Here is a 25,807-nt window from a genome sequence, read left to right as displayed (position 1 = left end):
TGAATGAAAAGGCCCATATTGGACGAAAAAGCTTGCTGGATCCCTCCATAAATAATTTCAAACCAACACATTTAACAACTGGCAAAGCTATATTAGGAAAGAAGTAAACAGTAAGGATGTTTGCCTGGCCTTGACCAGTGCCAGTTTTTTCAACACTGGCCTGGTGAAACACTCTCTCTGCTGAGATCCTGGGCCTGCAGGAGCTGTTTCAGTTCTGCTAGGCTTATAAAATGGAGATGTTTCACCAAGCCTAAGGTTGTAGATGAGGCTATGGTGAATTGTCCCAATGGCCCTCTTGCTCTGGTTTTGTTCTGTTTCTGCAGTTCTTGGCAGATTTTGTCTCTTAGTCCATCCTAGTATGATTCGAGTGCCTTATTTGATTTGTATTTTAGACAACATAATCTGGAGTCATAGATGCAGAGGAGTTAGCCATGTTAGTCTGTAGTAGCAAAATCAAAAAGAGTCCAGTAGCACCTTTAAGACTAACCAACTTTATTGTAGCATAAGCTTTCGAGAATCACAGTTCTCGTCAGATGCATAATCTGGAGTGATATTGTTATCTCTGTTTTATATTGTATATTTATTGATTCTTGATTTTATACACGTTTATTCTCTATACCTGTGTATGAGTTTTATTGCTGTTGTAACCCACCCTGAGCTCACTTGCGGGGAAGGTGGGCTAAAAATTGGATAAACATAAAATGGAACATCAAAAACACTGGAACTTTCTTCCAAGGAAGGATGTGTAAGATATGTAGAGCATGACAATATGAAGAAGACCAACCATAATATAACCAAGCAGTACCAACTTGGTTGTGTTCCTCTTCAGGAATGTATAGACACTTCCCTTTTTTCCATTATTGTTTCCACATATGAACAGCATTTTCATTTTGCCTATTTTTATTCTTCGCATTTCTGATTTGTTTCTCCTACTCAGTTTCTGTACCATGTGCCACTGATGGACAATTGAAGCAAAAGTAATATTTTGAATTACATGAGGAACTGGGCACAAGGAAACAGTAATCAACACAAAAGATGAAAGACTTGTGGATTTGTATTACATAAAATAAACATGAAAATGAAAAGGAGATTTCCAATTTGAATGGGATGCTCTAAAGTTTGGTTGTCTGCCTAGTTCCACAAAATGAATCCTTGAGACATACTTGTCCAGGTCTTTCATGGTATCTTATTTTATCATATCCAGGAATACTATCATATCATATTGGAGAGAACATGGTTCAGTCATAGACTCGTAGAGCATACACTTGGCCTGCAGAAATCCCAGGTTCAATACTGGGTGTCTCCAATTGAAAGGATCAGGTAACAGGTGATGTGAAAAACCTCTACCCAAGACCTTAAGGAGCTCCTGCCAGCCTAAGTAGACAATATAGAGCTTGATGGGCCAAATGTTCTGATTCAGTATAAGCCAGCTTTGAATATTCATGTGGCCAAAAAACAACAGTACTGGTAGAGGCACAGATTGCATACTAAGTGATCATGGGAAGTGATACTGTCATAACATGCCATTTTGAACCCAGTTCTTAATTGTGGATCAAACATAGCTTTTGAGTTTTGGAACATTTTCCTCTCTTGTATGCACAGAGATGCCCCCTTTCATTGTGTAATGACGAGTGTGAGAGCCAGTGGGACGTAGCGGGAAGAGCGATGGACTGGGATCTGGGTGACCCAGGTTCAATTTCTCACTCTGCATGGAAGCTCACTGGATGACCTCATGCCAGTCACACACTCTTAGCCTAACCTAAGAGGCTGGTTGTTATGAGGATAATAGGGAAAAGAAAATGATGTAAGCAGCCTTGAGTCCCCATTGAGGAGAAAGGTTGGATATAAAGGAAGTAAAATAAATTTTAAAAAATTAAAAAGTGCAGTTACAGCTATGTCAGGGAAAGAAAGACAGGAACCCCTTTTGCTCTGTGATAGTCTTCCATGGCCAATGGAAAAATCTCAGTCTAGAATGGTAAGAGTTATGGCTTGATTTGGACAAAAAAGAGTATCTGATAAAGAAGGGGAGTTACAGAAACTTTCTCTTTCTCCTGCTGTGTGTATTCTTTCCTTTTTTTCCCCTCTGAGTGCTGCTTCCCCAATATTAACAAGGACAGGCAGATTGCCTTCGGTGGAAGACTTAGGGATCATCATTAAAAGGCACACAACATTATATCTTATTACATTGTTTCATCATGAGGGTGCAGTTTGGATAGAAAATAAGCCTCCAGATTTAAGGTCTAGGAAAATATAAGAGGAGAGAAGGGCTTTGTGTTAATTCCATTTCAAAGGTAACCAACATTCTCTTTAATGGGAGCTACTTCTGAGAAAATGAAAAAAATTCCTCTACTCCAGCATGTTACCAAGTTTTGTTTGGTCCTAGAAACACAGATTAGGAAAACCACCAGAAATCAAACTATCAGCTAAAGAAGCAAAAGCTTCTTTTAAAAAAAGAAGAAGCTCAGAGCAGGTTTTTAATGGTCTTTTCGTAGATATTCTAGAGGAGGCTTTCCCAGCCTTTTTAATCCTGAAGACACCTTTGAATTTTAGGAGGGTATGGTGAACATCATCCAAAATGGCTATCACAGGAGGCAGAACCCAACCCGAAACAGAGACACGGGAGGCAGAGACAAACACAATAACTTCCTCCTTGCTAAGAAAGAAAGAAAGAAAGAAAGAAAGAAAGAAAGAAAGAAAGAAAGAAAGAAAGAAAGAAAGAAAGAAAGAAAGAAAGAAAGAAAGAAAGAAAGAAAGAAAGAAAGAAAGAAAGAAAGAAAGAATCCCACCTCCATGTGAATTAAGACAAGCTTTCCCAGAGTCCATGGAGAGCTGGTTTTATGGTATTGCCTAAAGGCTAGAAAAAACATCCATTTCTCTATCACAGGATAACAGAGCAAACATCACATGACTCCTCCTTCCTGAGAAGAGATTGGCTTGCCCAGCCCTGGGTCATAGGTGAATTAAAGGCAAGCTTGACACATAAAGGCCTGTGTGATATCTGCTTAGCAAAACAGGAACACTGGGCCTTGGCCTGGCTATTTGTTCCTCAAGTATGGAATGGAGAAAAAGTATCTTTTCCAAACTACCAAACTACCATGATCAACTAACTCCATTCTATCTAGATGGTCTCAATAGCATGGCTTTCTAAGTTGGTAATGAAGCTAGGGCCCTTGTTCACACTTGAGAAATGGCTAGCCACACTATCTAGATGCCCCACCATATTCTTTCTTACCCAACTCTTGCCATTTGCAATGAGGGACCTCTTACTTCATAAGAAATCTAACCTTCAGGTTTTGTGGGGAGGTCCAATATTGAACTGCAGCAAAAGTTTTAAAGCAATAGTACACATAAACAAGTTTGAAACAAACTCAAGTTTTGTGGCAATTTCTTCCCCAATGTCTGCATCAATGTATTCCCCAATCTGCTACATCAATGTATTCATGGCTGCCTCCCCTAGGAATAGCAGAGAGGACTTTTGCCAAGAAAACATCGACATATTTTCTTCTTCACTGTCACACATGGTCAATGTAATTATTTGTTTTGCCTACCCCGTAATTATATAATTTGTCATCATTATTTCTATTTCTTTTCCAAATCCCAAAGGTGTTCAGTTGCCTGTGACTAAAACTAAGAACTAAGACTGAGATATGCTATTAATATAACCCTGCCATTTACAATTGGTGTAAAAAGACAAGGCTCCACCCGTTTGGTCCTTGATGCTTTATAATATATCATCCTGGCTTTAATTAAATAGAGTGAGAGGATAGTCAGTTTAGGCTGTATCACCTAGGGACATACAAAAGACATTACTGGAACATTTGAAGGGGTGTCTTAAAAGAAGGAAGAAATCACACAGCATGGTGGCATGTGTTATGCTGTTATTAATGCTGCTGTCTGAGGTAGTGTGCCAGATTCCTTTTGTTAACTGCCCTGTTGCCAAGCCTCTGCCCCTCTTTCACAAGTATTATCAGCCAGGAGACGTCATCATTGGCGGCATCATATCACATATCTATATCTCTTCTGATGTGATAACATTCAAAGAACGTCTTCACCAGGAAACAAATGATGGCCTCTTGTAAGTAGCTGGATTTGGTAGCTCCTTTTTAACTATCTCTCCAAATGAAATTACCAATTATCATTTATTGATATTATCAAATATGTCAGTACTGATGAAGAGCTTTAGCTTTCATTGTGGTATGGAAACAGAGCTGGGAAGGGAGTATGGTATAGCCTGATTTCATTGGCTTTCAGAAACTAACCAGGGTTGGTACTTTGATGGAGGACCACCAAGAAAGATTCTGCAGAGGAAGGCCATGGCAAACCACCTGTGCTTCTCACATAGCTTGAAAACCCTTTGGTGGGCTGGCTATATGTTGGTTGTGACTGGAATGGAATCTGTTTGTAAAAATCAAGATTTTCTTGTACATCAAGAAAGTCTAATATTGAACAAGTAATCAAACTCTATTTTAATTACTGGGAGACTGGTGACAGCCATCATTCTGGACAAATTTAACTCCCTTTCCAGTAAACAATAGAGGTTTAGAATAGATATCTCTTAAATACATTGAGTATATATTGAGGAATGATGACAACCCTAGAAAATTATGTGCCTCTTCAACGTTTGTAGGAAATGAGTTGCTCTATATTCCTTCCATTTTTGCCTGGGTCTGGAGTAATTCTACATGATTAAACCACATTTCCTGAATATGAAACAACTCCTTTAGGCAGCTGATGTTGTACTGGTTTTATCAATGGCATAGACTGCCTGAAAACCTTCAATATTCTGTTTTAGTGCTCTTGAATGGAATGATCAAATAATAATATATAATAATAACAACATTCAGTTGTTATACTGCCCTTCAAGACACCTTAATGCCACACTCAGAGCACTTTACAAAGTTACTGTCCTTAAAACAATCACCCTGTGAGGTAGGTGGGGCTGAGAGAGCTGTGAAAGGCTGGGATTGACCCAAGCTCACCCAGCTGGCTTCAAGGGGAGGAGTGGGGAATCAAACCCAGCTCTCCAGATTAGAGCCCTGCCAATCTTAATCACTACTCCAAATTGGCTCTCATTTCATCTTGTCTTACTAAACAAGGCATACAGTCAATGAAAAAATAGCTAGCTCTCATATCATTAGTATTATGAGCATGTTTGGGTTGAATTAGACCATCCAAATTCTGAACCTAAGAGAACCCTTGTAACAGTTGCCAATTTCTATCTGCTGAGTCTATCTCAACCTGCTAGTGGAAACAATATGATCAATGAACCACTCCCTATTATTCAGTTGCTGCAGTCTTCACATAACCTCAGCCCTCCATCATTCTTTCCAAGAATTCCTTCATGGGCAGCTCCTAGGCTGCCCATGAAGGAATTCCTATATTCCTCAAATCCTGTAAATGGTGTGGGTGTATCAACCTCCTTCAGTATCAGAAGCTACATTGTGTGTGGGTTGTTCTCCTCATTGTTGGTGTTGCAACCCTGGTATCAAAGCCTAAGATTCATAAGTCTTCAAGGTGGGAGGGAAGAGTAAAAAGGAGTTGTAACTACTGGCAAGACTACAGATTCTGCAGTCTTTAGAAACTGATTTCCCAGGATAGTTTGGAGGCTGCTACGTTCTGATCCTATTTGCCAGTATCCACATTATGATGAATTTGGCTACAGATGGGCACGAACAGTGCGGGGGGGGGGAGGAACATGATGTTCATTGTTCGTTAGCATCCACGAACAGGGACCCACAAACAACCACGAACATGACCTGTTCATGAACATGTTCATGGTTATATGTTTGTGGGGGCCAGAAGGCTCTCCTCCAGCCATCATCCAAGTTTGGTCAAGATCCCTACTGCACCACTCAAAGAATCCTGACCTGGGCAGACACCAGGAAAGGTACCAATAATAAATAACAGCTTTGCCCCAGAGCCTGGCAGCAGCCCTGGAACTTGAAGGGGTAGATCCCTACTGCACCACTCCCAGAAACCTTACCTGAGCAGGCAGCAGGAAAGGTACCAGTAATAAATAATAACTTGGTCCAGAGCCTGGCAGCAGCCCTGGAACTGGAAGGGGTAGATCCCTAAACCCAACACACACAAAGAAAATTCAACCTCCAATGCACTCTCTCTATCAAAATGCCAACAGCAGCTCCCTCTCCCTCTCCACTGTCTATAAAGACTGAAAGCCAGAGCTGGGAGCCCACCCTTCCCCCTGCTCTTTGCTCTCTTGTAACAAATTTGGATCTCTACACTTGGAAGGAAGACCTGCCTATCAAGCTAGGCTTAGATTGGGGTTTCCAGGGCAACAGCAGGAGTTCAGACAGAGTTCTGACAATCCCTGCCTAAGTTGCCAAGGGAATTGATTGCAGGTGGCAGACTGTCTGGCTTGATGAACAGCAACGAACGAGGCTTGCAATGACCACCTGTTCATTTAGAATGTGGCCTCACAAACTGCTCATTCGCGAACAGCAAATTGGGCTGTTCATGGCTTTTTTTTTTTGTTCGTATTGCTGTTTGTGCCCATTCTGGCTTTGGCCTTCTCCAACATTTTATGCAGTCTATACTTCTCAGAAAGGAGACAGTCCAGTACATAAAACCATTTTATGTCATCAGTCAGACATAAAACGTAAAGTCTCTCTGTCTGAGAAAGACTGCACACACAACTTTTTTGGGAAGGCCTGTAGCAGATGTCACATCCCGAAACAAATCTACTGTGACGCAGGATGGCACTCTCATTGCAGAGTACTGACTCAAAACTATCAGCACATCCTAGCCTTGGCATTTGCTGTAGAAGAGATCAAAGAAAATCCCCTGATGGACTTGAATGTCACCCTGGGCTTTAACATCTATAACAGTCGCTTCAGTGCAACATGGACGTACCTCGCTTCATTGGAGCTTTTATCCACCCAGGGGAAACTCATCCCCAATTACAAGTGTGATGCCCAATACGTTCCAGTAGCAGTCATCGGAGGACCATCCTCTGATATCGGTCTCACAACAATCCTATGTTCTTACAAGATTCCAATGGTAAGATATATGGAGAATAAATCATTATAAGTATCTGGGCTCATCTCTTCCCTTTTAGTTGTGGCATGGCTAAAATAGGCAAAGTCAAATCCTGACCAAGAATATTTGAGGTTATTTAGACTTATTACATGCAATAACTGGCTGCTGTTTCATTATCATTTGCTAATACCCAGTGACACCGTCCTCCTGTCTATCCCCCACCCACCCACCAGCCCTGCAAGAGCAAGCACCATCCTCAGACCCTGCAATGCCACCTCTGTCAGTACCTCTGCTGCAGGTGCCTCTACAGAAATCCAGACCACCTTCACTGTTAGGACAGTAGCAGCAGATACCCAGGAACAACCACAGAAAAGAACTTTCAGCAACCCAGCTGATTCACCATCTCTTGCAGTTTCCCAGGCGGCTCAGCCTCAGCCAGGCCCACAACATGAGCCAGGCAATCAGAGACCTCAAAACTGCCAGGGGAGCCATTGGAGAGTCTTCAGAAGTACAAGGGATGAGGCAGGCAAAGGACAAAGCAAATATCTCACCATCGGTTGGGATTGAGAGGGTGGGAATGGGAGACCGCGGAGTCTACCTTGCCTTCCAATCAGATAGGCTGGGAGAAGGGCCACTCAGGGAGGCTGGGTTAGGATTGGGAGAAGACCCAGAGAGACAGGGCAAGGGAAATCCTTCAAAGGCAGGTTCCTGTGAGGGATGAGGTGGAATTGTAGGGAAAGACAGTTGGAGTTTGCTGACACATCCAGGGCAGGATTAGGAACAAGTTGGTGCAACCTCCTTCCCTGCCTTTCTCAGGCCAGAGAACACCTACCTGGGGAGCTGGCAGGATGTCAGACTGTCAGGTGGGGGCACCAGTGAGACAGGAGCCTAAGTCCCCCCCCCCTCATACATGCATATACACAGAAACACACACAATCTTACTTTCTCTCTTTCTCCATCCTCAATCTGTCAGTCTTTCTCTCATTCTCATTCCCCCAACAATTGTTTGGTTTTCTTGGATATTCAATAAAGACTGGCAGGAGTGTAATCTGGAGAACTGTTTTTGATACCCCCCTACTCCACTTGAACCTAGCCTGGTGACCTTGGGTCAGTCAAAGCTCTTCCAGAGCTCTCTCAGCCCCACTCACCTCACAGGATATCTGTTGGGGGAATAAGAATCACACTGTCAGACAGACAGGTCAAGGTGCTGGTGAGGAAGGAGCCACATAGCTGATATGAGATTGAAAAAAAATTCTACATCCACTTTAATATAATGTGTGACTTAAAAGTTTTATAAGCATAATTTTAGAAAAATATATATTCTGGGTAATTTTTTGGGGGGGGGGATCATTCTTCTTCCTGCTTCTTCCCCCCCCCCTTTATTTTCTATAGATAATATATGGTTACTCATCAATGGTTAATAATCACATTGAAGGGACTGGCTTCCAGTCAATGTTCCCAAATGGGGCCCTTCAATATAAGGCAATTCTCCACTTACTGAAATATTTCAGCTGGACATGGATTGGTATTATTTCTCTAAATGAGGAGAATGCAGAAAGGTTTGTACAGAATGTGGTCCCCATGTTTTCCCAGAGTGATATCTGTGTTGAATTTATAGAAATATTCCCCAGAATACGTTTTTCAAATGACTTCGATAAAGTGATGGCTGAAGGAGCTGAAACATATATTGCTGTCATGAGAAGCACAGCCACTGCAGTGGTCCTACATGGTGAATTTGAGACAATAATGGTCTTGAGAATATTGATCCACTACTCAGAATTTGCAGATATATCAGTAAAGACAAAAATTTGGATTATGATGGCTGAGATGGATTTCACATCCGCTTCCTTTCAAAGAACCTGGGACTTTGATTTCATGCACGGTGCAATATCTTTGGCAATTCACTCCAAGCAGCCCCAGGGATTCCAAAGATTTCTTCAGAGGAGAAACCCTGCCTCACATAAAGAAGATGGCTTCATCAGGGACTTCTGGCAACATGCGTTTAATTGTTTATTATCCGACTCAGAGGGAGATGAGACAGTTGAGGGAGCCTGCACTGGCGAAGAGAAGCTGGAGGCTCTTCCTGTGTCTGTGTTTGACATGAGCATGACTGGCCACAGCTATAGCATTTACAATGCTGTCTATGCTGTAGCACATGCTTTGAAAACCATGCCGTCCTCAACATTCAACCAAAGAGCAATGATGGGGAGAGGCAGATGGAAACTTGTAGATCAAGAGCTGTATCAGGTAACTCACTTCAAAGTCAACTGACATTCTAACAAGACTTTGGTCCATGATTTTCACTTCAAAACCTCAGAGTTTTGCACAGGACTTTGCACAGGGGGCAACCTTTACCTTTTCAGAACATTATTAAAAATCTCTAACCCCCCCCCCCGCCCCACAAAAAAAACCCCTTTGATGTGCAATGCACATCAGGAAGAAAGCTCTATAAAACCTGATGAGGAGGGCTGTGGTCACCACTAACCACTAACCCCAAGAAGGGATATTCCATAGCAATTTAGACATGACAATTAGACTTGATCATTTAAAACAAATGGAAGACGATGGCCCTGCCACTGAGGGCCAAGCTACAAGTGACAAATGACACTTGAATGGCAAGTGTATTTCTCCCTGTTCACTTGCCCTCCACTCAATCCACTTGCCAGGCAAGTGTCTTTCGTCATGTGTAGCTTGGCCCTGAGTCATTAATGGCCCATGTGGAGATGTCGCATCATGTTTTCTTGGCAGACTTTTTGTAACTGGGTGGTTTGCCATTGCCTTCCCCGGTCATCTACACTTTACCCCCAGGAAACTGAGTACTCATTTTACCAATCTCGGAAGGATGGAAGGATGAGTCAACCTTGAGCCATCTACCTGAACCCAGCTTTCACCTGAGGATCGAACTCAGGTCATGAGCAGAGCTTGGACTGCAGTGCAGCCGCTTACCACTCTGTGCCATGGGGCTCTCAGCTGTGGCCCTGTTGTATGAGAGTCGGAAAATCTGTGTACAGCATACCCTGCTTTTCTTGCTGAAACTTTAAGCAGACTCTTAAATATTAAAAATGTAATCAGATAACATAGAAACTTTATTTATTCATTCATTCAATCATTCATTTATTTAATTATTCATTTAATATCATTTAAAGTCTGCCTTTCTCACTGAGACTCAAGGTGGATTACATAGTGTGAGATTAGTACAATCAGTATCAAGGACATTTCCATAAACAATGCCATAGGTTAAATAAAAACAATTTTACAAAGACATAGCATTAGAAATTTATTATTTATTTATTAAGGAAATTTATTTTTTTATTTATTAAGGATTTATTATTTAAGGATCCAATACACAGCTGAAAATGGATGAAACAGAACATAATCAATTCTAGGACTTACATTAGACAACATGAAGTACAGGTAGTATACAGGAGTACATATTTAAAGCAACAGATCATATGTAAGGCAACACAGTAGTGAAGTATATGGTCCCTAACTTATTAGCAAAGCATCTGAGACTTCCTCCCTACCATACCACCCTCCTATCTGAGTAAAAAGCCTTTTTGAATGATAAGGTTTTGCATCATTTCTGGAAAGCCAGGAGAGTGGAGGATCTCATGACCTCCTCAGGCAGGCCATTCCACAGGGTAGGGGCCATCACAGAGAAAGCCCATGTAAGGGCTGCTGCTGGTTTCACCCATGTGCAGGCTGGCACCTTCAGGAGACCCTATTCAGATGAGTGAAGCTGCCGTGGAGAAACATGGGGAAGGAGATATGCTGAACTAGGCACTGAACAGCTTTGTGTGTAATAACCAATGTCTTGAACTGAGCATGGTAACAGTGTAGACAAAAAATTATTAAGATATGATATGATGTAAGAAGTGCAGAAAAGGGATTACAGAAGTATAAGAGAAAATTGCAAAAAAAGAAACACATACAATAAACAGTGAACTGGACTACAATCTAACGCCCTTTACAAAGTGCCCTCCTGAACGAATAAGGTTATATTACTGTCCCCATTTCCTTCATGAAAATTCCCCCCTGAGCATTTCTTTCTGTGCTTTCAATGTAATGATGCAAAGTGGGGGGGGGGCATTTCTGACCTCATCAAGAAGCTCATTCCCCCAACGGGAGGCTGCAGTAGTGAATGATTGGGTAGAGTCAGCTGTTGTTTTTATCCATTTTAAGTGGGCTCCATTTATTTTCCTATATTTTCTGTGCATTCTAGTTGCCCTAAGGCTCTCAGATTCATTGTACGAACAAAACGGCACCTTGAGATCTCCCTTTATGTCCTTGAAACCTAATCTGTCACAATCATTGCAACAATACAGCACAAGGCCCAGCATGATGGTGTGCTTAGCTACTGATAATCGATGGCTGCATGAAGGACTACATTGGCTACAAGGCACAAGTGTGAAAAATTACCCTAAAGCATGCTTGTCTGTATCTTTTCTTGAAAATCCTTAAAATTCTCTTTTCCCCCTATTTAGCTGCACCATTTTCTCAGACGGGTCTCCTTCAACAACAGTTGTGGGGAAGAGATTGCATTCGACCCAAAGGGTCAACTACTGGCTGGGTTTGATATTATCAACTGGGTCACATCTGACAACTTATCCTTCCTTAGAATCAAAGTGGGAAAGGTAGACCCAAAGGCTCCTCCAGAAACGATATTCACCATTGACGAGGATGTCATTGTGTGGCCGAGCAGGTTTAATAAGGTAGGATCCGTGGCTATACCCAGGTATGCCAGGTTATGTTCTAAGCATTCCCATGTGGTTAATTTCTTGGAATTTGAAGGATTTCTGCATTCTGATTATCTTTTTTTTTGTCTGTGTGATGTCCGTACAGCCCATGACTTCCAAATGGAAATTTCTCCCTGGCAGTTTTGAAACTCCATGCTCTTAAAGCATTTTTGATGTATAAAGCTGTAATGTGATATACATTAATTGCACAGTAGAACTCCTGAATAAATCTACATAAGCTTTGAGTAAAAGCCAGCAAGGCATTTTTTTTTTATTCCAGTTGCAAAGTTTAGCAAGGAGAAAAGGCAAAGTACACAGCAGAAAAACTAAATAGCAGTAGCAAACAATTAACAAAGAAAGAGCAAATCTTACCAAGAAAAGCTAATCGATTTCATCAAAGGGCAGAGAAATATGGCAAATTTCCCTACATGTTGGAAGACATGTAGAAAACGCAACTTACCTTTGAGGAAGTGCCCATATTATGATGCAGACAAAAACTCCAGACATAGTCTAAACAGTCCATGCATACTAGTATCTTTGATAAAAACACTCCCATGGTGCGTTGCCAATATCAGTTCATAAAGACTATGCATGTGAGTGACTCCATGTGGCAATGGATTCATGAAGAGCCCATCAAGGGTTTTCATGGCAAGTGAGGAGCAGAGTTGGTTTGCCACTAGAAATGGGCACGATCCAATATGAATTAACGATCCAGCTGATCGTGGATCAGCGGCGGCAACGATCCCGAATAAGCAATCCACACCGATCATCTCCCGTTTCAGATCCATGGATCATGGAGGCCAAAGCAGAGGGGCGCCCCGCTGTTCCCAGCAATACAGGAATGGTGGTTGATGCCGGCAGCATCTGTGTTTTTGTTTGGCCATTTGTGTTTGGCTGTCAGAGCTGCCTATCAGGGGTTGCAGGGGTGAGATTGGAGTGACCATGGCTACAGAACACCCCCTCCCCCCTCCCTCCCCTGGCTATCTTCTTCCAACTGGTGACTGCTTTGCAGCTCCGTGGTTGGAAGGAAGCCCTGCTAATCAAGGAAGGCTGGGCTTCCATTCGGGTTTTCAGGGCGACAGAAGAAGGGCAAACACAGCTCAGGCATTCCCCTGGCTCCATTGCCAGAGGAATAGATTACTGGCGCCTGAGTGTCTGGCTTCCCGATCCGAGCACAATCACCCCGATTAAGCTCCGATACAGCCCCCCCCCCCCCCGATCGCTGGATCATTGGCCGTGGCCAAGCACTATCCGCCAGGTCCCAGTCGCACGATCGCCATTATCGTAGGTTTTTTCAATCGCAATGTGGATCGTGCCCATCTTTTTTTTGCCACCACCTTCCTCTGCAGAGAAATCCAACTCTTCCAAGGATTGCCAAGGAAAGTGTTGACCCTGCTTAGCTTCCCAGATCCAGCGATATCAGGATATACCATGCCTCTTCCCCATATTCATACTCCTCTAATATGAATTCTAAATAATAACAGATTTCCCGATTCTTTTTATTTCCAGACCCGGCCCCTTTCAGTGTGCAATAAAGGTTGTCATTCTGGTTATACTAGGATGAAGAAGGAAGGGAAACCATTTTGCTGCTATGATTGCGTTCCATGTCCAGAAGGGAAGATTTCCAACCAGAGAGGTAAAAACATTATGAAAAGTGTTTATAATATGTACTTTAGGGGTATCCAGTATGAGTTCAGAAGGCATGAAAGTAATGTTTCTAATGCAAAAAAAAATAATAATAACCATGGTTCGTGATAGGAGATCCTACCTCCTGGAACAGGTGACTATTTTGATGCAAACATAATCCTAACAAGGTTTTTCTGTCAGATCTCGAGCAAGAAAGCCCTCATTTAGATATTTATAATATTAAAGTAGAATTTCTTCAATGGGCTAGAAATAAAGTTGCCAGGTACTGAAAAAGCACATTTTCCTTTTCAGACATGGACAAATGTTCACAGTGTCCAGAAGATCGTTATCCAAACAAGGACCGAGACTTATGCATTCCCAAATACATAACATATCTGTCCTACAATGAACCCTTGGGGATGACTTTGGTCATGATGGCTCTTTTCTTCTCTGTCATCACAGCTTTAGTACTCGGAATCTTCCTTAAGCATAGAGATACTCCTCTAGTTAAAGCCAACAACCAGACACTCACCTACACTCTCCTTGTATCTCTCCTGCTTTCCTTCCTTGGTGCTTGCTTATTCATTGGCCAACCCAACAAAGTGACATGTCTTCTTCGACAAACCGTTTTTGGCATCATCTTCTCAGTGGCTGTTTCTTGCGTCTTGGCCAAAACCATCATAGTGGTTTTAGCTTTCATGGCCACCCATCCAGGGTCCAGGATGAGAAACTGGGTGGGGAAACCACTGGCTGCCTCCATTGTGCTTTCTTGCTCATTTATTCAAACCTCTATTTGTGCTGTGTGGTTGACAACCTCTCCTCCCTTCCCAGATTTGGACACGCACTCCAAGATTGAAGAAATTATTCTGAAATGTAATGAAGGATCTGTTGAAATGTTTTACTCTGTCTTGGGCTACATGGGCTTTCTGGCCACTGTCAGCTTCGTTGTGGCTTTCCTAGCTCGGAAGTTACCTGACAGTTTCAATGAAGTCAAGTTCATCACCTTCAGCATGCTGTTGTTTTGCAGTGTCTGGTTATCTTTTATTCCAACTTACCTGAGCACCAAGGGGAAAGACATGGTGGCCGTGGAGGTCTTTTCAATTTTAGCCTCCAGTGGAGGGTTACTGGGATGTATTTTTTCCCCTAAATGCTACATTATTATGTTGAGACCCGAACTGAACAAGAGGGAGCAGCTAATAAGCAGGAAGAATTACAGAATCAACTCAAGTTAAATTTCATCTTAAATCAGCAAGAGAGATTCATATGCACAGAATTGTTCATCTATGTGCGTGCTATTTATTCTTAAATTTGAATTAAATCTTAAAAGTACAATCTTAATTTAATAACTGTTAATGTTAGAAAAGAACAGGGAGATTTTTTTCCATTACATGGTGCCGGCAGCAAATGGAAAACAGGTACCTGTTCTGATGTGTTAGAGTGAAGACATAAGATTTATGAATAAGCATCAATGGCTAAACTGGCTGCCTAATTATCTAATAGACCGATAGCTGAATTTGGGAAAAAATGGGCCTTTTTGATTACTTAGGCAGAAATTAACTGATATAGAAGCCTGCATAACTAAAACTAACCAAGAAGAGGGAAGGAGAATCATGATGATGCATCTGTGCTTAGGTATTATATGAATGTTTTTTTATTTACTAGGTCAATATCGATTCAAATGTACTCCTTTAACTCTCAAAACTATTCAATGTATTATTTATTAAGGATTGCATAAGTCTCAACAAAATTTCTCATCTAGTATCTGTATAATCTTTTATTATACTTCTTATTTTAATATCTTATCTCTTTAAATAAAATCTTATTTTAAAAAATTGCAGCCTATGGTTGATGTCTGCTACAATGTAAGCCCTACTGTGTCCCCCACTGGAAGCAGGTTATCCCTCCAAAATGGTCAGATTGCTTCCTGTAGCTGGTCAGCCTCTGGTAGTGAGTCTCTGGGTGTAATTCAAAGGTATTTTTGTCCCACATTTAAAAACCTATTTTGTCCTATATCCCAGTCCAATTATTTAGAATGAGAGAAGCAAGAGCCCAAATCTTCTTCAAATGAAAAGGCACTAGAGGTTGAGTAAAGTGCAAAAGGGACCCTCATGTTTATTAAACATTCAGGGAAAGAAAAATGGAGGTACGCTTTGATTGGAAAACAGAATACTTCACAAGCATTTGCAACAATAATCTTAAAGCTTGGTTTTAGTAGTCACAGATCTTAAAAGTGAGAAGTTGGTCGTTTTAGACTTAGGTTACTTTAACAAGGTTTCTTCAAAGATTTCACTTTACAGCTTAGGTGTTCTGACTTCCATACAGCACTTTTTCACCTTTACACCAGACCCAGGGTCCTCCTCAGAGCCAGAACCCACTTCCCAGACACTGGGCCAGAATTATTCTTCTCCTGTTCTCTTGGCTAAAGGGGAGTCTCCTTACTATCTACTTCATCTGCCAATCACATGCTCCCAGTTCTATCTTCTCTGAGTAAAATTATTGCTGGCTTTAGATCATCAACTAAAACCTTTTCATCAACCTCAAGCTGCCCCAGTTAGGGCCAACTTTTCCCCTCTTTTCCTAACACAGAGGAATCTCAGTCTGATCCTCCCTGGTCAGATTCCAAGGTTCATCTCTCTTCTAACAATACAGTCAGATCCAATGTGTTACCTTCTCATTGACCAATCATAGAAAGGGGTGAGCAGCATGTCAATCATCCTTCCTTCAGGCAGTTTTTGCAATGGTTTCCCTTCCACTCTCTGTGTGCTGTACTTAGTAAACTTTTCATTTAAAAGCCCATTCCATCACATCTGAACTTTCTCACTTCCAAAGTTTTACAAAAGGAATAGGAGGGGAGTTGTCTTCTTTTGTGAGGACTGATGGGTAGCAAGACAAGACAATGCCACTGCCCAGGTAACAATGGGGGGGGGGAAGACTCTCATGGCCATTATTCCCATTCCCCCTTCCTGCTAACAGAGTTAATAAATGATTAGTTAATCAATAACTTAAAGGCTCTCTCCCACACCTGTACTTTTTGATGGGAGCATGTCATTATAATTTGGTTTCCCAGCTTGGTTCGCTGTTCTGGAAGCTGCTTTAACAAAATGAAAGAGTGTTTTTTCTGCTGTATTTCTGGCTCCTTTGCCCTGTTTGGCACTCCCCATCAACCAACTCTCGTCCTTAACAATACTATGTATATGGCCCAATAAAAGGGCTTTCCTCATGCAGCTACAGTATATGTCTACCCTTGAGAGATGGCTAGCCACACTTTGCAGCTGCCTTCTCATATTCTCACTTCTCCATCTGCAGTGGAGAACCTCTTGCTAGTATGCAAACTGCTATCAAGTCATAGCCAACATGTGGCATCACCTGCTGGGGGTTTTAAGGCAAAAGACTAACCCGTGGTTTTGCCAGCTCTCGCTCAATGAAATTCTAACCTTCGGGAGTTAAAAAGATTTAGAAAAAATGGTGCAATTTGAAATGGCAACAAACATTTTGTAACAACTGTACAAATAAATACATTTCAAACTTATTCTCCTTTATATGGCAATTTCCCCCTGCAGTGCTTCATTACATCAAAGTATCCATTGCTGCCTCCCCAAAGAGGAACAGAGAGGACTTCTGCCAAGGAACCAGCAACACTTTTTTTTCCTCGTGTCACACAGAGTTCATGTAATTATGTGATTTCTCCACCCATAATAATCATCAAATTTGCCATTATTACCCACTATTATCAAGTCAAGTCAAGTTAGCCTTTATTGGCATACAGCAGCAATTCAAGTTATCCACTTACAAAAGGAAAGAACAAAGTTAAAAGAATCCTGTATTACAAATACAAAAATACATTTAGAGCTTAACTCCGTGATAATTACCCACTATTATCTCTATTTCTTTTCCAAGTCCCTAGGGCATTCTGGCGCCCACAACCAAAACTAAGAACCAAAATGCTGTTAATATACTTCTACCATTCACAATTGGTGTAGACAGACAAGACTCCATCATTTTGGTCTCTGATACTTTATAATATATAATTCTTGCTTTAATTGAGAGAAGTGAGTGGTTAGTCAGTTTGGGCTGTACCACTCAAGGACATACAAAAGATATTACGGGAACATTTGAATGTTTGTCTTAAAAACAATTCACATAGCATGATGGCATATTTAATATTGGTATTAACGCCACTACTGTCTAAGGCAGTGTGCCAGGTTCCTTTCGTTGACTGCCCTGTTGCAAAGCCTTTGCCTCTCTTTCACAAGTATTATCAGCCAGGAGACCTCATCATTGGCGGCATTATATCTCATATCTACATCTCTTCTGATGTGATGACATTCAGAAGACATCCTCATCAGGAACCAATTGATGGCCTCGTGTAAGTACTGCAGTTTGTTGGTTCTTTTAAAGCTACCTTTTCAGGTGATATTATCAATGGTCATTTATCAGTATTATCAATAGATTTTTTGCCTTTTATGGTAGGGGAATGAGGCTGGAAAAGGAGCAAGGTATAGCCTAATCTTGTTTGTTCTCAAAAACTAAGTAGGGTTGGTACTTGGATGGGGGTGCATCAAGGAGGTTTCTGCAGAGGAAGGCAATGGCAAACAGCCTCTGCTTCTCACATGCCTTGCAAGTCCTTTGCTAGAGTGGCCTTAACTTGGTTGTGACTTGACAGCATATATATACATATATTAGTGCAATGCTCACTTTCAAGAACCATGGCTATTCCATATTAGCATTAGTAGTACTAGTACTTGTACTACTAGTAGTACTAATGTTTGATATTTCCTTATATATGCAGGTGGATATTGCAATCCTCTTTGTTAAGGAATGCCAATATTTGTTTAAGAATTTCCCAATGGAAATGGAATCTTGCATCTACCTTGGCTGCTAGTTGCTTCTGAGACAGACATCCATTTTATTATCATGGAACATTAAGAATAAATGGGGGAGTGTGGTTGGAGGAATACTGGAGTCCAGGATTTCTCCAAGAAAAATGGAATCTGAATGTTAAAACTGAGATTTTCTTGTGTGTTGAAAAAATCTAATATTGAAGCAGTAATCAATGTCTATTTTAATTATTGGGAGACTTTTGGTAGCATATAGTTTTCAGGAATTTGACTCTCTTTCCTGTAAATGATAGAAGTACCAAAAAGATATCTGTAAAATATGTGAGGCATTCACTGCTTGTGGTATGATGGCAAACAGAGAAAATTATATACCTCTCCAATCTTTTTTTAGAGTTGAACTGCTCTGTATTATTTCCATTTTTTCTTACTCTGTATCTGTTCCTTATGAGTAAATAACATTTCCTAAATATGAAACCCAGTCCTTTAGGCAATTGATATTGTAGAGGCTTTACCAACAACATAGACAGCCTGAAAACCTCCACCAATCCATTTAAGAGCTCTTGAAAGGTGTGAAGAAAACCATTTAATAACAACAACAACACCATTCAATTTATATACCGCCCTTCAGGATCACTTAACTCCCACTCACAGCAGTTTACAAAGTATGTTATTATTATGCCCACCACAGCAATCACCCTATGAGGTGGATGGGGCTGAGAGAGCTCCTAGAAGCTGTGACTAACCCAAGGTCACCCATCTGGCTTCAAGTGGGGGAGTGGGGAATCAAACCTGGCTCTCCAGATTAGAGTCCCATGCTCTTAACCACTACACCAAACTGGCTCTCATCTTGTCTAACTACACAAGGCATACAGTCAATGGGAAAATAGTTGCTCCCATTTCATTAGTCTCAGGAGCATGTTTTGTTTGAATTAAACCATCCAAATTCCATTACACTGAACCTAGGACAATCATAGACTCATAGACTCATACAGTTGGAATGTACCTCCAGGTCATCTCGTCCAACCTCCTGCAGAATACAGGAAATGCAAAACTACCTCCCCCCCACACACACCCAGTAACCTCTGCCCCATGCCCAGAAGACAGCAAAACACCATCATGACTCCTAGCCAAATTAGCTTAGGGAAAAGTGCTTCCTGACCCCAAAGTGGTGACCGGCATTACCCTCAGCATGTAACAAGGGGCCTTGAGAACTAAGCACTGATGTAACCTTCCTACCATGTAACAATAATCAATTTCTCACTATCTTCTGAGTGTATCTCAATCTAGTAGTGAAAGCACTGCTGCGATCAATGAACCACTCACTGTTATTCAGTAGGCAGCAATCTTCCTATAAGCTCAGCCATCCATCATTTTATCCAAGAAGTACTTCACGAGAAGCTCCTAGGCTGAAGGAATTCCTATATTCCTCAAATCCTGAAAAAGGGTTGGGTGTATCAATCGAACCCTTCTTTGGTACTGGTATACTGACTCCAGTAAATTGTATTAGTTGTCCTTGTATTAGTTGTCAGAGTCTCTCTATCTGCTGAGTCTATCTCAACTTGCTAGTAGAAACAGTCTGATCAATCTCCTTTCTGAGAGGTATAGCCTTTATTATTAAGTAGTATGCAAACTTCATCTATCTTTTACCCATCATCATTCTTTCCAAGATGTACTGAAGGGGGGCCACCCAGACTGAAGGAATTTCTATATGCCACAATCCCTGGAAATGGTGAGCATGTATCAATGGAACCCTCCTGCAGTAGCAGAGGCCACATTGTGTATGTGTTGTTGTCTTTAATATTGGTGTTACAGCACTGGTATCAGAGAATAGGTCACATAAGGCTTCCAGAAATGTGGGAAGAATAAAATGGAGTTGTAACTTTTTGAAAGATTACAGTTTCTGCAGAGGCAACCAGTCTTCAGAAACTGATTTCCCAGGATATTTTAGAGGCTATTATGGTCTAAGCCTACTTCCCAGTATCCACTTTTTTAAAAAAAGATGTTATTGAATGGGTTAACATACAGCACAATACATACTCATTTACCCCTATCGTTAAAGTATATGCCCCCCATCCCTTCCCCCTCCCCCTTTTCACTTTTTGACTTCCAACAGCACTAAAACCCCTTAATTTCTTATCGTTATCTCTAATTACTCTGTAGTCCCTATTTATCAAAGGTAAAGTCCATGTTCGTTCTCATAGCTCATATCACTTAGTAACTATCTAAAGTCCACAGTTGTCCTCTCACGTCCCATTTATTTTCCACATAGTCCTTAAGCTTCTTCCAGTCAGTTAAAAAGTCATGCGGATTCTGATCCGGTTTCGTTTTCTCAGCCATGCCGGACGCTCCTCTCGGCTGGTCCGGGAGGAAACAACCGGGCACCCTGACCGGGCGGCTGATCCGCAAGGATTAGCCCCCAGGACTCCCAGGGAGGGAGCCAGGGTCCGGGACGCGGCGGGAAGAACTCCCCGAAATCAATGCGGGGGGGGGGGAATTGCCCGTTTGTCCGTATGGAGGCCGGCAGACGTGCGCGGCGCCTCGAGTGCCGCCGGGCAACGAGAAACGGCAAGTAAAAGAAACAGGCGGAAGCCTGTAAACAAGCGAATCCCTTCTGTTCTACAAGCGTTTGTGAAGGAGAGGTTGATCTGAAGAAGACTCGCTCTTCCCCTTCGTTGAGTTCCAGAATTTTGTTGGCGCCCCCCCCCCCCCCAAATGGCAGCAAAGAAGCAAAGTCCCGCTCTCGGTAAGTCAATCTCGGCTACCTTGCAGAAGGGGGAGTCGCTCGAAGAGTTGGTGCTCAGGGCGGTGGTGGAAGCTATAAAACCCTTTGTTGACAAGCTGAACGAAACTGATGAAAGGGTGGGCTTAATTGAAAGCGAGGTGAAAACCATTAAGGCAGCAGCGGGGGGGCAGAGAAGTCTGCTCTGGAAAGTGCGTCACTTGTGAAGGCTACAAAAAAGGAGCTGAAGTTGGTGGAGAACCAGCTGATCGGGCTACAGGTGGAACGAACGCAGACAATTTTGCGTCTCCAAAACGTGAAAGAGGAGGAAAATGAGGATCTGTGGGAGGTGGTCTCGGAACTATTGGCGATACCCGCGAGGACGACTAAAGAAGAGGTTAAAAGCGCCATTTTGGAGGTCCGTCGGGCTTCTTCAAAATATGCAACAAAGCGACAGTTGCCTCGTGAGATCATTATTGACTTTTCATCTAAAAAGATTCGGGACACCATCCTATATAACTCATACAATGCGGATTTGGACTTTATGGGTTTGAAAGTCAAGATTTTGAAGGACGTTCCATTTCTAGTCCGGAAACGGCGTTTTAAATATAAAAAGTTTGCAGCTCTTCTGAGGGACCATGGAATAAAGTACAAATGGTTATTCCCGGAAGGAATATGGTTCAGATATAAAGATCAGGCCTATAAGATATTATCAGAAGATCAACTAAAGGATTTTGAGAATAAAAACCCAGAACTCTGCTGCACCAAGAACGAAGAAAAGGAGGAGCCGGAGGGGGGGGGAGGAGGAGGAGAGCATCGCAACAGCAGTTGCACAGAGAGAACTGCGTCCGGGACCTAGAAGGGGGAGGAAAGTTTAATCAGAATTTGAAATGTTTATTCTCTGTATGATTAACCACTCCATCATTATTCTATGGAGCTATTTTTGTATTATGACAGTATGAAGGGAAACATTGAAGTGTAGTGTTTAGTGTTTGTAGTTCATTCCCCCCCCTTTTCTTTTTCCACCCCCCTTTGTCCCTTCCCTCTCCCCTTTCCTTGTGATAGTCTGGTGTAGTGTTTTGTAGTTATGAAAAATATAAAAAAAAATAAAAAAAAATTCATGCGGATTCTGCTCTCTCAATTTCCTTGTCAATTTGTCCATTTTCGTCATGTACAACAGCTTTTGAATCCATTCCTCAACTTCTGGCATGTCTTCTTGTTTCCAGTATTGTGCATACAAAATTCTTGCTGCAACAGTCATATAATATAACAGAGTTCTGCCCCTCATGTTAACTTCTTGCATATTCAACCCTAACAACGACATTTCCAGGCTTTTCAACAAATTACACTTCATAATTAACAGCATTTCTCCATAAATCTTAGACCAAAATATTTTGGCCTTTTCACATGTCCACCACATATGACAAGACAAGACAGAACCTTTATTGCCATAACCATAACAGTGTCAAAAACAAGTGGAGCCTGTTAATTGTTAAACATTCTAAACACACTTCTCCTCTGGTATACACGGTAAAGGAAGTTTGCCACCATTTCAGTGACTTCAACCTTGGTTGAGGCTAAAAGACTCAGTATCTTACTCTCTCACCACATATGATAAAAAGAGCCCTCGTGTTTTTTTACATTTCCAGCATTTATTTGACATTTCACTGTTTGCATTTGCTAATTTTTTTGGATACCTTCTATAAATCATCTTATAGCCATTCTCTTTCAGATTGTTACATGTGGATATCTTCAAAGTATTCCTCCATAAAAATCCCCAGCTTTCCATCGTAAAGTATTAAAGTTTATTGCCCATTTCACCATCTGAGTTTTAACAACCTCATCTTGTGTATACCATGTAAGCAAAATTTTATACATTTTAGAAATCATTTTCACATCTTCACCAAACAAAATCTCTTCTAATTCTGTATTTTTCATTCTAAAACCTACATTTCTTTTATCAGTTTCAAATACATCTTTAATTTGCCTATATTGTAACCAACCATACTCAAATGGTAACTCATCTTTACCTTTTATCTTGAGGGTGTCCTTCTCTCCACTCATTAACTCCTTGTAGGTTAACAAATCTTCCCCTCTATAATACATATTTGGGTTCACCACTTCCGCCGGTACAATCCACATAGGTTTTTTTTCACCCAAAAACATCTTATATTTTTGCCAAATCATAAAGATATTCTTTCTCACAAAGTGATGCTGAAACATACCGTCCATTTTATATTTCTCATACCATAAATACGCATGCCAACCAAACAGGTTGTTAAACCCTTCCAAAGCTAATAATGTAAGATTAGATAATTTGACCCATTCTTTCAGCCAGACCAAATAAACTGCTTCATAATACAGTCTCAAATTTGGTCATTGCAAGCCTCCCCTTTCTTTTGCGTCACACAGTACCTTCATCTTAATTCTCGGTTTTCTCCCAGCCCAAATAAAATCTGAAATCCTTCTTTACCGTTTATCAAAATGCTTCATTTCCTTAACAATGGGAATCGTTTGTAACAGAAACATCATTCTCGGTAATACATTCATTTTAACATCTGAGATACATCCCAACAGTGACAGATTCAATTTGTTCCATCTCAACAGGTCTCTCTCTATCTGTGACCACAGTTTTTCATAATTATTTTTAAATAAATCTATATTCTTAGCTGATACTTCTATCCCCAGGTATTTCATTTTCTGAACCACTTCACACTTTGAAACATTCATTAATTGTCCTTGTTTCTTTTTTGTCATCTTTTTGCAGAGCAGTTTCAACTTTGATCTATTAATAGTAAATCCTGCCAGATCTCCAAACTCTTTAACTTTATCTAACAATATTGGTAATGTCTGGATTGGATCCTCTACTTTAAACATTTCATCGTCTGCGAACACTCTGAACTTATAAGAAAACCCTTTGAGTTTTATATCCTTAATATTGTCATCATCTCTTATTTGTCTCAAAAGTATTTCCAACACCATAACAAACAATAACGGTGAAAGTGGACATCCTTGTCTTGTACCTTTTCTTACCTCAAATTTTTCTGTTAAGTCACTATTTCCACTAATGACGCATTTTGTTCAAAATATATAGCTTTCACTGCATTAATAAAATCTTGCCCCAAATCCATCTTTTCCATCATCACAAACATAAAATCCCAATTTAAATTGTCAAAGGCTTTCTCAGCATCAGCAAAAACAGGCCTACTTCTTTTTCTGGAGGCTTATCATAATATTCAATGGTGTCCAACACAACTCTCAGATTATCCCTAATTTGTCTATTCGGTAAAAATCCGGCCTGCTCCTCCTCCACAAATTCCATTAAAAATCTCTTCAGCCTTTCCGCTATTATCCTTGCAAAAATTTTATAATCATTGTTCAATAAGGATATTGGCCTGTAACTATTAACATTTAATAAATCTTGTGACTTCTTTGGAATCAGTGAAATATTTGCTTCACTCCAAGTCTTCGGGAGATTTTTCTTCTTGATAATTTCATTCATCAACTTTTGTAGAGGCTGCACCAAGGTTTTTTTCATTACTTTATAAAATTTTGCTGAAATTCTGGCCGGACCAGGTGCGTTCCCTATTTTAGTTGATTCTATAGCATCTAAAATTTCTCCTTCTGTTACTGGAACATTCAAAATCTCTCTCATTGTCCTTGAAATCTTTGGTAATTTGGCTCTTTCCAATTATGCTTCTATTTTGTCTAGGTCTGCTGTTTTCTTTTGGAATAATTTAGCATAATATTTATAAAAAGCTCTTTTTATCCTTTGATGGTCCATTATTTCTGTTCCTTCTTCTATTATCTTCCCTATAACTCTTTTTTCCCTTTTCTTTTTCAACTGTCAGGCTAGATATTTCCCTGGCTTGTTGGCCCCCTCAAAGGATTTTTGCTGCAGAGATTTTAAGTGCCATTCTAACTCTTTGTTTGCAAAAGCTCTTAATTGTTCTTCTAATATCTTTATTTCCTGAATTATTGATTTCTTCCCCAATCTTTTCTGTAAATCTTTCTCTTTTTTAGAAATTTTCTCTTGTATCTCCTGAAGTTGCTTTGCTTTGCTTTGCTTTTCCCTGTTGTTCAATGTAATCAAGATCCCTCTCATCACAGCTTTATAAGCATCCCACACCGTATGTGTTGGGACTTCCTGACCAGCATTCAGTTGAAAAAAGTCTTTTGTCTCTTTTTGAACTGTTTCAATATTCTCTTGACTCTGTAAAAGATCTTCATTTAATCTCCATCTGAATTTCCTAACTCCTGTCATAATTGCCCACATCATTGGGTTATGATCCGAACTCACCCCTGGCATTATTTCTATTTTTTTTGGTAAGCAAATTTAAGTCCTTTGTTGCCCAAATCATATCAATTCTTGAAAACGACTGGTGTCTTGTCAAATAAAATGTAAAGTCTTTTATTTTAGGATTCCACTTTCTCCAAGTATCTTCTAGGATTTCCTGTCCAACCAATTCAAAAAAAGATTTTGGTAACTTCCCAGCCTTTTTGTACTGTAGTTTGGATTTCCTGTCTAACTGCAAATTAACCACCCCATTAAAGTCCCCAGTCATTATAATTTGCTTATACGAATACTGATCCATTTTCTGATTTCGTTCCTTATAAAAATCTTCTTTGGCTCCATTTGGTGCATATATACCTAAGACCAGGGTCTTCTTGAAATTCACAGTAGTCTCTACTGCCAGATTATCCCTCATTATCCTTAAAAATTAATTTAGGGTCCAATTCCCGTTTTATATAAATCACAATCCCTCTTTTCTTCTGTTTAGCAGATGCCCAGAACTCTTGTCCTAATTGTCCATTTTTAAATACTTACAATCTTGCTCTTTAATGTGGGTTTTTTGTAAACATATTATATTACAATTTGCTTCTTAACCCAA

The 25,807-nt window shown here is 40.7% G+C and overlaps 1 protein-coding gene and 1 pseudogene across 1 annotated transcript; both read left to right on the top strand.

Moving 5' to 3' along the window:
- The first annotated feature begins 3,857 nt into the window (after positions 1 to 3,857).
- Positions 3,858 to 14,590, top strand: LOC129339687 (vomeronasal type-2 receptor 26-like). The gene is made up of 6 exons (XM_054994266.1): positions 3,858 to 4,075; positions 6,846 to 7,017; positions 8,389 to 9,243; positions 11,481 to 11,708; positions 13,242 to 13,368; positions 13,671 to 14,590. Exons 1-6 carry the CDS (start codon positions 3,858 to 3,860, stop codon positions 14,588 to 14,590), a joined length of 2,520 nt encoding a protein of 839 aa, XP_054850241.1.
- A 2,916-nt stretch (positions 14,591 to 17,506) lies between these two features.
- The window catches only part of LOC129339686 (vomeronasal type-2 receptor 26-like), a 29,541-nt pseudogene continuing 21,240 nt past the window's right edge, over positions 17,507 to 25,807 (top strand).

Source organism: Eublepharis macularius, chromosome 12, assembly GCF_028583425.1.
Source record: "Eublepharis macularius isolate TG4126 chromosome 12, MPM_Emac_v1.0, whole genome shotgun sequence".
Taxonomy (NCBI): Eukaryota; Metazoa; Chordata; class Lepidosauria; order Squamata; family Eublepharidae; genus Eublepharis; species Eublepharis macularius.
Note: the sequence above shows the minus strand (reverse complement) of the source record. Positions and strands in the feature narration are given on the sequence as shown.